This window comes from Eleutherodactylus coqui, chromosome 10, assembly GCF_035609145.1.
Source record: "Eleutherodactylus coqui strain aEleCoq1 chromosome 10, aEleCoq1.hap1, whole genome shotgun sequence".
NCBI lineage: Eukaryota > Metazoa > Chordata > Amphibia > Anura > Eleutherodactylidae > Eleutherodactylus > Eleutherodactylus coqui.
In genome coordinates this window covers 65,770,859-65,784,165 of record NC_089846.1, presented here as the reverse complement: position 1 = coordinate 65,784,165, position 13,307 = coordinate 65,770,859, and the positions used below count along the sequence as shown (strand labels likewise).

Below are 13,307 nucleotides of genomic sequence, written 5' to 3'. Positions count from 1 at the left end.
CACTGCCTGCATGACACTCCGCTGCCACTTCTCCTGGGTTACATGCTGCCCAACCCCCCCCCCTGCACGACCCAGTGTCCACAGCGCACACCAAATTGTCCCTGCGCAGCCTTCAGCTGCCCTCATGCCACACCACCCTCATGTCTATTTAGAAAGTGCGTCTGCCATGAGGAGGAACCACAGGCACACACTGCAGAGGGTTGGCACGGCTAGGCAGCGACCCTCTTTAAAAGGGGATAGCCCACAATGCTGTACAGAAGCAATGAGAAATCCAATCCTGTGCCACCTCCATCAGGAGCTGCACACGTGGGCATAGCAATGGGGAACCTATGTGCCACACACTATTCATTCTGTCAAGGTGTCTGCATGCCCCAGTCAGACCGCGTTTTTTTATAAATAGTCACAGGCAGGTACAACTCCGCAATGGGAATTCCGTGTGCACCCACAGCATGGGTGGCTCTCTGGAACCCACCGGCTGTACATAAATGTATCCCATTGCAGTGCCCTGGACAGCAGAGCTAACGTCAGATTAAATGCAGGTGGGCTTCGGCCCACACTGCATGCCCCAACCTGACCGGGGTTTTTAATTCATAGACACAGGCAGGTACAACTCCCTATTGTGAAGTCCCTGTGGACCGACAGCATGGGTGGGTGCCAGGAAGCCACCGGCGGTACATAAATATATCCCATTGCAGTGCCCAGCACAGCTGAGGTAATGTCATGTTTAATGCAGGTGGGCTTCGGCCCACACTGCATGCCCCAGTCAGACTGGGGTTCTTTAGAAGTGGACACATACAGTTACAACTCCGTGTGGACCGACAGCATAGGTGGCTCCCTGGAACCCACCGGCGGTACATAAATATATCCCATTGCAGTGCCCAGCACAGCTGAGGTAATGTCATGTTTAATGCAGGTGGGCTTCGGCCCACACTGCATGCCCCAGTCAGACTGGGGTTCTTTAGAAGTGGACACATGCAGTTACAACTCCGTGTGGACCGACAGCATGGGTGGGTGCCAGGAAGCCACCGGCGGTACATAAATATATCCCATTGCATTGCCCTGCACAGCTGAGGTAACGTCAGATAAAATACAGGTGGGCTTTGGCCCACACTGCATGCCCCAGTCAGACCGGGGTTTTTAATACATAGACACAGGCAGGTACAACTCCCTAATGTAAAGTCCGTGTGGACCGATACCATGGGTGGCTCCCTGGAAGCCACTGGCGGTACAAAAATATATCCCATTGCAGTGCCCTGGACAGCAGAGCTTACGCCTGATTAAAAACAGGAGGGCTTCGGCCCACACTGCATGCCCCAGTCAGGCTCGAGTTTTTTATACACAGGCAGGTACATCTCCCTAATGGGAAGTCCATGTGGACCGACAGCATGGGTGGGTGCCAGGAAGCCACCGGCGGTACATAAATATATCCCATTGCAGTGCCCAGCACAGCTGATGTAACGTCAGCTTTAATGCAGGTGGGCAAAAAATTAATTGGATTACACTGTAGGCGAGGGCCCCAAAAAATTGGTGTACCAACAGTACTAATGTACCTCAGAAAAATTGCCCATGCCCAACCAAGAGGGCAGGTGAAACCCATTAATCGCTTTGGTTAATGTGGCTTAATTTGTAACTAGGCCTGGAGGCAGCCCAGTTAAAATAAAAATTGGTTCAGGTGCAAGTTTCAACGCTTTAATGAGCATTGAAACGTATAAAAATTGTTTACAAAAATGATATGACTGAGCCTTTTGGGCCTAAGAAAAATTGCCCGTTCGGCGTGATTACGTGAGGTTTCAGAAGGAGGAGCAGGAGGAGGAGGATGAATATAATACACAGATTGATGAAGCTAAAAGTTCCCCGTTTTTTATGGTGATAGAGAACGATGCTTCCATCCGCGGGTGCAGCCTACGTATTGTTTAGGTATCGCTGCTGTCCGCTGGTGAGAAGAAAAGTCTGGGGAAATCCAGGCTTTGTTCATCTTTATGAGTGTAAGCTTGTCGGCACTGTCGGTTGACAGGCGGGTACGCTTATCCGTGATGATTCCCCCAGCCGCACTAAACACCCTCTCTGACAAGACGCTAGCCGCAGGACAAGCAAGCACCTCCAGGGCATACAGCGCGAGTTCAGGCCACGTGTCCAGCTTCGACACCCAGTAGTTGTAGGGGGCAGAGGCGTCACGGAGGACAGTCGTGCGATCGGCTACGTACTCCCTCACCATCCTTTTACAGTGCTCCCGCCGACTCAGCCTTGACTTGGGAGCGGTGACACAGTCTTGCTGGGGAGCCATAAAGCTGTCAAAGGCCTTAGAGAGTGTTCCCCTGCCTGTGCTGTACATGCTGCCTGATCTCCGCACCTCCCCTGCTACCTGGCCCTCGGAACTGCGCCTTCTGCCACTAGCGCTGTCGGATGGGAATTTTACCATCAGCTTGTCCGCCAGGGTCCTGTGGTATAGCATCACTCTCGAACCCCTTTCCTCTTCGGGTATGAGAGTGGAAAGATTCTCCTTATACCGTGGGTCGAGCAGTGTGTACACCCAGTAATCCGTAGTGGCCAGAATGCGTGTAACGCGAGGGTCACGAGAAAGGCATCCTAACATGAAGTCAGCCATGTGTGCCAGTGTACCTGTACGCAACACATGGCTGTCCTCACTAGGAATATCACTTTCAGGATCCTCCTCCTCCTCAGGCCATACACGCTGAAAGGATGACAGGCAAGCAGCATGGGTACCCTCAGCAGTGGGCCAAGCTGTCTCTTCCCCCTCCTCCTCATGCTCCTCCACCTCCTCCTCCTCAACGCGCTGAGATATAGACAGGAGGGTGCTCTGACTATCCAGCGACATACTGTCTTCCCCAGCCTCCGTTTCCGAGTGCAAAGCGTCTGCCTTTATGCTTTGCAGGGAACTTCTCAAGAGGCATAGCAGAGGAATGGTGACGCTAATGATTGCAGCATCGCCGCTCACCATCTGGGTAGACTCCTCAAAGTTTCCAAGGACCTGGCAGATGTCTGCCAACCAGGCCCACTCTTCTGTAAAGAATTGAGGAGCCTGACTCCCACTGCGCCGCCCATGTTGGAGTTGGTATTCCACTATAGCTCTACGCTGCTCATAGAGCCTGGCCAACATGTGGAGCGTAGAGTTCCACCGTGTGGGCACGTCGCACAGCAGTCGGTGCACTGGCAGATTAAACCGATGTTGCAGGGTGCGCAGGGTGGCAGCGTCCGTGTGGGACTTGCGGAAATGTGCGCAGAGCCGGCGCACCTTTCCGAGCAGGTCTGACAAGCGTGGGTAGCTTTTCAGAAAGCGCTGAACCACCAAATTAAAGACGTGGGCCAGGCATGGCACGTGCGTGAGGCTGCCGAGCTGCAGAGCCGCCACCAGGTTACGGCCGTTGTCACACACGACCATGCCCGGTTGGAGTCTCAGCGGCGCAAGCCAGCGGTCGGTCTGCTCTGTCAGACCCTGCAGCAGTTCGTGGGCCGTGTGCCTCTTCTCTCCTAAGCTGAGTCGTTTCAGCTGTGCTGCCACGCCGCGCAACACCGACTGCTGGCGACGTGCTGCTGCTGACACATCTTGATTGCGAGACAGAGGTTGCGTAGGAGGAGGAGGGTGGTTTAGTGGAGGAAGCATACACCGCCTCAGATACCACCACCGAGCTGGGGCCCGCAATTCTGGGGGTGGGTAGGACGTGAGCGGTCCCAGGCTCTGACTCTGTCCCAGCCTCCACTAAATTCACCCAATGTGCCGTCAGGGAGATATAGTGGCCCTGCCTGTGCTTGTCCACGTGTCCGTTGTTAAGTGGACCTTGGCAGTAACCGCGTTGGTGAGGGCGCGTACAATGTTGCAGGAGACGTGGTCGTGCAGGGCTGGGGCGGCACATCGGGAAAAGTAGTGGCGACTGGGAACCGAGTAGCGCGGGGCCGCCGCCGCCATCATGCTTTTGAAAGCCCACGTTTCCACAAGCCTATACGGCAGCATCTCCAGGCTGATCAATTTGGCTATGTGCACGTTTAACGCTTGAGCGTGCGGGTGCGTGACGGCGTACTTGCGCTTGCGCTCAATCACTTGCGCTAGCGATGGCTGGACAGTGCGCTGAGAGACATTGGTGGATGGGGCCGAGGACAGCGGAGGTGAGGGTGTGGGTGCAGGCCAGGAGACGGTAGTGCCTGTGTCCTGAGAGGGGGGTTGGATCTCAGTGGCAGGTTGGGGCACAGGGGGAGAGGCAGTGGTGCAAACGGGAGGCGGTGAACGGCCTTCGTCCCACCTTGTGGGGTGCTTGGCCATCATATGTCTGCGCATGCTGGTGGTGGTGGCTCCCCGGCTGATCTTGGCGCGAGAAAGGTTGCACACCACTGTTCGTCGGTCGTCTGCACTCTCAGTGAAAAACTGCCAGACCTTTGAGCACCTCGGCCTCTGCAGGGTGGCATGGCGCGAGGGGGTGCTGTGGGAAACAGTTGGTGGATTATTCGGTCTGGCCCTGCCTCTACCCCTGGCCACCGCTCTGGCTCTTCCAACCTGCCCTGCTGCTGCACTTGCCTCCCCCTCTGAAGACCTGTCCTCAGTAGGCTTAGCAAACCAGGTGGGGTCAGTCACCTCATCGTCCTGCTGCTCTTCCTCCGAATCCTCTGTGCGCTCCTCCCTCGGACTTACTCCAATTACTACTACTTCAGTGATAGACAACTGTGTCTCATCGTCATCGTCCTCCTCACCCACTGAAAGCTCTTGAGACAGTTGCCGGAAGTCCCCAGCCTCATCCCCAGGACCCCGGGAACTTTCCAAAGGTTGGGCATCGGTCACGACAAACTCCTCCAGTGGGAGAGGAACCATTGCTGCCCATTCTAGGCAGGGGCCCGAGAACAGTTCCTGGGAGTCTGCCTGCTCCTCAGAATGTGTCATTGTAATGGAGTGAGGAGGCTGGGAGGAAGGAGGAGCAGCAGCCAGAGGATTCAGAGTTGCAGCAGTGGACGGCGTAGAAGTCTGGGTGGTTGATAGATTGCTGGATGCACTTTCTGCCATTAACGACAGGACCTGCTCACACTGCTCATTTTCTAATAAAGGTCTACCGCGTGGACCCATTAATTGTGAGATGAATGTGGGGACGCCAGAAACGTGCCTCTCTCCTAATCCCGCAGCAGTCGGCTGCGATACACCTGGATCAGGAGCTCGGCCTGTGCCCACTCCCTGACTTGGGCCTCCGCGTCCTCGCCCGCGTCCACATCCTCTAGGCCTACCCCTACCCCTCAGCATGGTGTATTACCAGTAGTGCAGAAACAGAACGCTGTAATTAAATGTATCGCTTATTGGCCTGTGGTTGGAGGCTGACTTCGCTTACGGAACGTACAGCAGAGCCAGGAAAGAATTTTGCGCAAGCCTGCTGTAACACTTAGCTGGCTGCGTATTAATTAGGACTACTACCCCCAGCAGAGACGCAGTACACTGAGGCCGGTCACAGGCAGCCCAAATAGATTTTTTTTCCCAAATTTTTTGGAAAAAGCCCACTGCCTATATAGACAGTATATCTCTTTCACCTTTTTCACTGTCCCTGCCTCAGCACTACTGGCCCTATACTATGTAAAATTACTGCAGACTGTTTCCCTCTGGACAGGATGACAGCGGTGATGTAACGGGCAACGCAGAGCCAGGAAAGAATTTTGCGCAAGCCTGCTGTAACACTTAGCTGGCTGCGTATTAATTAGGACTACTACCCCCAGCAAAGACGCAGTACACTGAGGACGGTCACAAGCAGCCCAAATAGATTTTTTTCCCCAAATTTTTTGGAAAAAGCCCACTGCCTATATAGACAGTATATCTCTTTCACCTTTTTCACTGTCCCTGCCTCAGCACTACTGGCCCTATACTATGTAAAATTACTGCAGACTGTTTCCCTCTGGACAGGATGACAGCGGTGATGTAACGGGCAACGCAGAGCCAGGAAAGAATTTTGCGCAAGCCTGCTGTAACACTTAGCTGGCTGCGTATTAATTAGGACTACTACCCCCAGCAAAGACGCAGTACACTGAGGACGGTCACAAGCAGCCCAAATAGATTTTTTTCCCCAAATTTTTTGGAAAAAGCCCACTGCCTATATAGACAGTATATCTCTTTCACCTTTTTCACTGTCCCTGCCTCAGCACTACTGGCCCTATACTATGTAAAATTACTGCAGACTGTTTCCCTCTGGACAGGATGACAGCGGTGATGTAACGGGCAACGCAGAGCCAGGAAAGAATTTTGCGCAAGCCCACTGTAACACTTAGCTGGCTGCGTATTAATTAGGACTACTACCCCCAGCAGAGACGCAGTACACTGAGGACGGTCACAGGCAGCCCAAATAGATTTTTTTTTTCCCAAATTTTTTGGAAAAAGCCCACTGCCTATATAGACAGTATATCTCTTTCACCTTTTTCACTGTCCCTGCCTCAGCACTACTGGCCCTATACTATGTAAAATTACTGCAGACTGAGGCCGCAATACTCTGCACGGCCGATATACAAAAAAAAAAAAATGTGCAACACTGCTAAAAGCAGCCTCAACAGTACTGCACACGGTCAGATGTGGCCCTAAGAAGGACCGTTGGGGTTCTTGAAGCCTAAAATCACTCCTAACACTCTCCCTATAGCAGCTCCAGCATCAGCAGCACTTTCCCTGAGCTATGTCAGAATGCATCTGTGGCAAGCTGCGGGAGGGGCCGATTTATATACTCGGGTGAAACCTGATCTCGCCAGCCACTTACTGCAGGGGGGTGGTATAGGGCTTGAACGTCGCAGGGGGAAGTTGTAATGCCCTTCCTGTCTTTCTATTGGCCAGAAAAGCGCGCTAACGTCGCAGAGATGAAAGTGAAAGTAACTCGAACATCGCGTGGTGCTCGCCTCTAGTAACGAGCATCTCGAACACCCTAATACTCGAACGAGTATAAAGCTCGGACAAGTACGTTCGCTCATCTCTATTTAAGACCCAAGAATAAAAAATTCAGCAGATTTCACAGCATTTCCTGGTTGTGACAAGGCAGCCCTAGGTTGGCTTGACACGACTGTAAACGTATTTGTGCGCGCCTTAGCGTAGCATTTCTACATAACGAACAATGCTTTTTTGCACACGCATCACTTTTACTGTACTCTTTGTACTCACAAGATATGTTCATTTGCGCGCGGCGAACAAAGATGCTCCAATTGCATGGCTAATTAGTCTTAATGCGTTCCACATGTGTTCTTTTTCCTTCGCAATTCACTCATGTCCTTGCATATTGCATGAGCATTTGTACCCACCCGCCATTGAGTTCTATGGGAATGTTTGGTGTGCAAATGTTCTATCTTTGGGGCGGAAATGTGAACAAACCCATTGAAATCAATGGGTTCTATTAACTGCGTATTGCGCGTGCAAGTATGTCTATTTGAAGCCAACTTTAGGGTTTAATCACACGGACAAATTTGAAACTGACAGAACTCGGACTCATTAAAGTCGATATGTGTTTCCACATGAGCGTTTTTTTTTTTTTACGGTCCGACAGTCTGTGTAAGAAAATCACATGTCCTATTCTGGTGTGATTCTCAGCCTAGAATCACCCATTTAGGTCAATGGGTGCACTGAAAGAATGGAATGAACTCACATGGCATTGGACCACCTTCCTTTTGTTCACATGCATGAAAAACGGATTGCATTTGGATGAGAGTCGTGTATTAACTCAAAAACTGATGTAAACTACTCATCGCAGTAAAATCGGTCAGTTTTTCACTGATCAAAATCGCACTTGCCAGTGGGAATAAGGCTTTAAAGTCAATGGGGAGATTTAGTAAGACCAGAGTTTCGTACGCCAGTCCTAATATTATCCTCACCAGCGTGCGATGCGCTACACAGATTTCTGGTATATTTTAAACTAGTTTGTGGTGTAAATTACACACAAATGTTACAATCCAGGGTCTTCAGCCCCCTCTTGACAAGCCACTCCACCTTCTTAAGAAAATGTCGCAGAGCAACATACCTCTCACAAAGCCACACAATTTTTGTGCAAGCAGGACCTGTGACAAATTGTATGACTTTTTTAGGACAAATGTGTGAATTCATATGTGTGATTTTGTTTTTTCACAGGCCAATGATCTTTGTAAAAAAAAAAATCGCAGCTTATCCTATTCTGGTGTGATTCTCAGATAAGAATAGCCTGTTGAAGTGAATGGGTGCCTTAAAATAAAAGAAATGTACTAACTTGGAAACTCACATGCGCCCTCTAGTGGTGGCTGAAGATAACCAGAATGTTATGTTTTATATCTGTGTGTTAGATTGTGCTGTTGGGACCTGTAGGTCTATGGGTTTCCAGGAGCACACCTTCACAGGTGTGGGAAAATTGAGATGGCTGGGTGTGGAGTAATCAAGCCAGCAAATCCTCACTGGTCTGCTGCACATCAATACCAGCCCCTCTGACTAGAGCAGTGTTTGTCAACTCCAGTTCTCAGGACCCCCCAAACAAGTCATGTTTTGAGGGCATCCTATAGTATGAACAATTTTGGCAATGTCTGACACACTGATAGTAATCACATCACCTGTACAATACTCAGGAAATCCTGAAAACATGACCTGTTCAGTGTTCCTGAGGACTGGAGTTGACAAACACTGGGCTAGAAGATGCTGGTTTCCCAATACCCTTGTGTGTAAATTCACGCATGTTGTTGTGTAGGTGTGAACTGCAATGTGTTCTGTGTGTCTGTGCAGGTGGCCGGACTTAAAGTGAACAGTTCTGTTCAGTGTGTATTGGTGTGAACAGTGACATGTCTGTGCAGATGGCCAGACTTGTGGTATGAACAGTCCTGTTCCGTGTGGTATGCATTCCCTTGTGTGTTGGTGTGAACTGTGTCCTGTTCTGCTTGGATTGTTTACCATCTTGGGAAAGCCAGGTCTTTAGGTTCCAGTGTGGGGCCGTCCCTATTGGGGCGATCGCCCTGCTTGCAGGCAGAATTCATGGGGAGGTTGTCTTCTGAGAGTAGGGACCCATGAGACAATGAATACCCTTGTTGCAGGCCAAAATACGAACCAATGCATTGTACATACAGTAGCAATTCCATCTGCTTCAGGATCATTGTCTTCAGATGCTTTGCTGTCTCTGCTACCAGGGTCGTAACATATGCTTATCTTACATTAGTGATGGTTCTTCCACCTATTTTCAACCCAATGCCCTGATTATTTGAGTCCAGCCGCCTCATAATCACTTCCCAATGCAGGCTGAAAAGAAAAGGAGCGAGGATACATTCTTGCCTTGTGCCCTATTTGATCTTGAAACATTCTGTATCCCCATTTCGTATTCCTTAGGCCCGTCATTGATCACAGTGGCAGATGACAGATGAGATAAAGCAGGGATTAGCACTGGGACGTACGACAATGGTGAGCAAAGACCCAATATGGAACGGCAAGGATGTCTCAGTCACCATCAAACAAAGGTTAATCACAGCCATCGGTTTCCTAATTGTAACATATGGCTGTGAGACATGGACATTGAGAATAGCAGACAGAAGAAAAATTGACACTTTCAAGCTGTAGTGTTGGAGAAAACCTCTACGAAATTACATGGCGATTGGTCTGTGTAAACAGGTAGTTGTTGATCTGTGAACAGCCAGCCTGCTGCTGCAACAGTAGGGATCAGTAAGAACACCGATCCCCACTGCTACCACTTACGTGCTGCAATTGATGTTAACCACGGCATGTAAATAGTTCACAGAGGGAGACCCCCCTCTGTAACGTCATCGGCCAATGGGTAGTTATGACAACCAGACGCCAGAGACTGGCATCCAGGTCTGCCATGGCCTATGATCGCTATGGATAGGGATAATGTATTACAGTACAGAAGTGCTGCAATGTATTATCAGAGTAATCATAACAGGGATGTGTAAAAAAAAGATCAATACTATAGTCTGTCTCATGAAGAGAATGCAGCTGATAGCGGCAGCATTGGGTGCATCCCTCTGCCGTTTGTGGTTGGGGGAGTGGCCAGTAGTAGTAGTATCAATACAAGCATGCACAATTAGTTTAATGGAGTAAGTGGATAGCCAACGGCTCTCTACTGGTCAACAGAGACGTGATCGACACTAGTGACGTTTATCACATGTGGCCAATCCCCTAACTACAAATGGCGGAGTGATACACTCAAAGCCATCATTATCTGCTGCATTCTCCTCATGAGACAGAGTATAGTTGTATATTTCATATGCAGTGAGCTCCCTCTAGTGGTGGATGCAGGCAGACAGAATGGTATCATTTATCGTCATAAAAACAGGACGCCCTTAGACAAATATAAAATGGAATGCTAGATCTAATAATGGAATGGAAAATTTAGTATAGTGGGACCCCAGCATTTCTATGTAAGCCCATTTATGAAATAGTATTGGTATAGAGCTGTGCTTCAGATATACGCTGTGTTCTTTTATTGCTGGCAGTTATTTATTAATTTCACATCTTATTGCTTGGTGTAATAATTGCCCATACTGATGTGTTCAGCGTACAGGAGCTCCAGTCCATTCTGCAAAGGAAGGGCTTAGCCAAAAAGGACAAGATGGCTACCTTACTGATAAAGCACCTCGAAACACAGAAGAGCCAAACAGCCAAAGAAAGCTGGAAGGAGAGACATCGCATGCCCAATAGTATCCGCACCGCCAGAGGGGAATACAATATCCTCAGGCAGATGCACACAAATGGTGAGTTTTCTCATTGCAACACACTGGGGAACATTACATGGATCAAATGCAGGGTACTTAAAGGGGGTGTATTGGTGCCTGTGGATGGGTGGCAAATTGTTATGGCACGCCAAAAAGGTTGTGAGGTTGTGAGGCTCCCTATAGCGATATCTACACTTCAGATACCAGGAGCCACACCTGCAGCCTGGTCCTCTCCCTATAGTTTCCCTATTGGCCATGCTAGTATGGCAACCTAAATACTCACCGTAGCCATCCAGCATGTCTTGCCAAGAAATAACTGAAGAAGAGGGTTTTCCTCGAAACGCGTTTGTTCTGCTGGTTTTACTCCTCAAAATCTTTATACCTCATTGTCACCATTTTTTGGAGTCATTACGCCTTGAGCTATTTTTCTCTCATTCCAACTGTGTACTTCTTGACCTGTCCTGTAGAGGTACACATCTGGCCGGTAGCACCTTCCATGTACAATTGTACCACTATTCACAACGAACTATGTATATCCACCCATGGAGTAGCTTCACCACTTTACTTTCACACTATTACTACTGAAGACTACTGTCGGGGTCACTGTTACTACTGGGGCCACTGTGGGGGGCACTATTACTACTGAGGCACGTGGCAGCATACCCTTAAGCTGACTTAGGCCTCCTGCACATGGGCGGATTTGCATTGCGGAGTCCGCGGCAGGCGTTTGCCTCCATACACCGCAGCAAATACCGCCCATAAGCTTGAAGTCAAGTGAGCACTGCGGAAGTATCGCGGGATCCGCGTCATCGTCTAGCACTAGTGGCTACTGCGCATGAGCGACGGGATTGTCGGCCGGCATATCCCAGCGCAGAAAGAAGCTGCTGGACAGAAAAGCTGGGGTCACCGGCCGGGCAACGGGTCAAACTCCGCTGCGGGGTCCGACCCGCCTGTGTGCAGGAGGCCTTATGGTATGTTTACACATGGTGGAAATGCTGCAAAATGTCCACAGTGGAAATTTCCGTTGCAATTTCCGTGTTAAAAAAAACTGTCAAAATGCGCTCTATTGCTATGGATTTAGACAAGTAATCAGTTGCGTACCCGCAGCTGATTTCATACTATGCGGCGCTCCCCCCTCCCTTCCTCCATAGGCTTCCCACTACAAGGTTCGCCATCCCCTGCTACCGGGCTCAGGAGCCTTATGGGGACCCATAAGGCCTCTCTTCTCCATATAGGGAGCTCAGTACTACGACTAAAGCATTATAGTTGCGGGCCCTGTTATACATTTTGCATTGGGGCCCAGGAGCTCCCCATTACGCCTCTGTCTAGAGGTATTCTGGTGGGCGGCTCTGACCCCAAACAGTACAATACTAGCAGTTTTTGGCCTATAGCGGTTTAGCCGACAGAATGAAGGTTTCTGTGAGGACAGCGGTACCTTTCTTTCTTCCTGCGTCCTGAGCAGGGTAAATGTATGGCTGACCTCAGGCTTATCAGCAGCACAGAAACAAATGTGAGGTCTAGCCCCAATCTGCGTCCTGTCTTTGTTTTTCTGTCTGCTCCCAGGCCCGCGGTCTGAAACCGTCCAGCAGAAAATAACATTATTCAGATTGATATGAATTTCCTGCAGAATTCCATTTAACGAGATTGTGATGACAGACAGAAAACTCCCTTCCCACCCAAATCGGCTTGTTAGCGCTCTGCGACAGCTCGTTTTATTCTCTGGTCTCCACATCTCATAGGTCGGTGCCTGGCGTCAGCGGAGGCTTTAATTCCCGCGAGCCGGGAGATGAGGCAGCAGACACTGGACACTAGATAGGAAGTCACGGAAATGGAACATTATGGTGTGGCCATGATGAGAGAGAAATCTCGTGCCGGGGAACCTGTTGTTTCCCGTAATGAAAAATAACGGGATTTCATGAATCGCAGTCCCTGGACCAGTCAGTCACCTCTTGAGGGAAAACGTCACCTTCGAACAACTATTCAACAGGGTAAAAAAGGAGTTCTGCGTTACACGATGTTTTGCTCTGCATTCAGCTTTAAGGCTAAATCTAGAATTACCAGAGAGCAGTTCATTTTGGGAGCGCAGATATCAGCTGCACAGTTAGGCTCTACTCACACGAGCGTTTTTACACTGCTAATTTAGCTGCGAAAAAAAAATGGCAACCATCTGAAGCATTGGTTTCCAATGTATTACTTCAGATGGTTGATTTTTAGCCGTTTTTAGAAACGTCAAGCTGGCAGCTCCCATAGACTTCTATGGGAGTTGACGAAAAAGGTAGGGAGTTTAGCAGCGTCCAACGCTGCTATAACATGACAGGTGACTCTAGGCATTAGAAGTAATTCCGAGGATTCATGCCGACCTAGGGAATTTCGGGCTATATGCACTGCACCCGGCCGTGTGAATGGACGAGAAAACGCTAATTTTAGCCACGATGCGGCCAGTGTAAGAACGCATCGCCCATGTAAAAAAGACCTTAAAGCGACCCTCCAATCAGGAGCTCGAAATTGCTATTTAAGTCAGTACCTACAGGGGATGCTATTTTCCTCAGATCTTGCTTCTTGGTTACTTTTTAGCTCTATTAGGACAGCCAAAAATGTGTTTTCACTGAAGCGGCCCTTGGAGGAGCTGGATAATCCATTTAAATGGGTTGTGCCAAGTTATAAAATTATCCCCTATG

At 49.6% G+C, this 13,307-nt stretch overlaps 1 protein-coding gene across 1 annotated transcript in view; it reads left to right on the top strand.

Annotated features, from left to right (window-relative positions):
* LOC136581079 (uncharacterized) overlaps nucleotides 1-12,734 on the top strand; it is a 44,466-nt gene extending 31,732 nt beyond the window's left edge. The window contains exons 4-5 of the mRNA XM_066582069.1: nucleotides 10,472-10,668; nucleotides 12,556-12,734. Coding sequence (XP_066438166.1) covers nucleotides 10,472-10,668; nucleotides 12,556-12,734 — 376 coding nt within the window. The remainder of the gene's footprint in view (nucleotides 1-10,471; nucleotides 10,669-12,555) is intronic.
* Nucleotides 12,735-13,307: the final 573 nt, after the last annotated feature.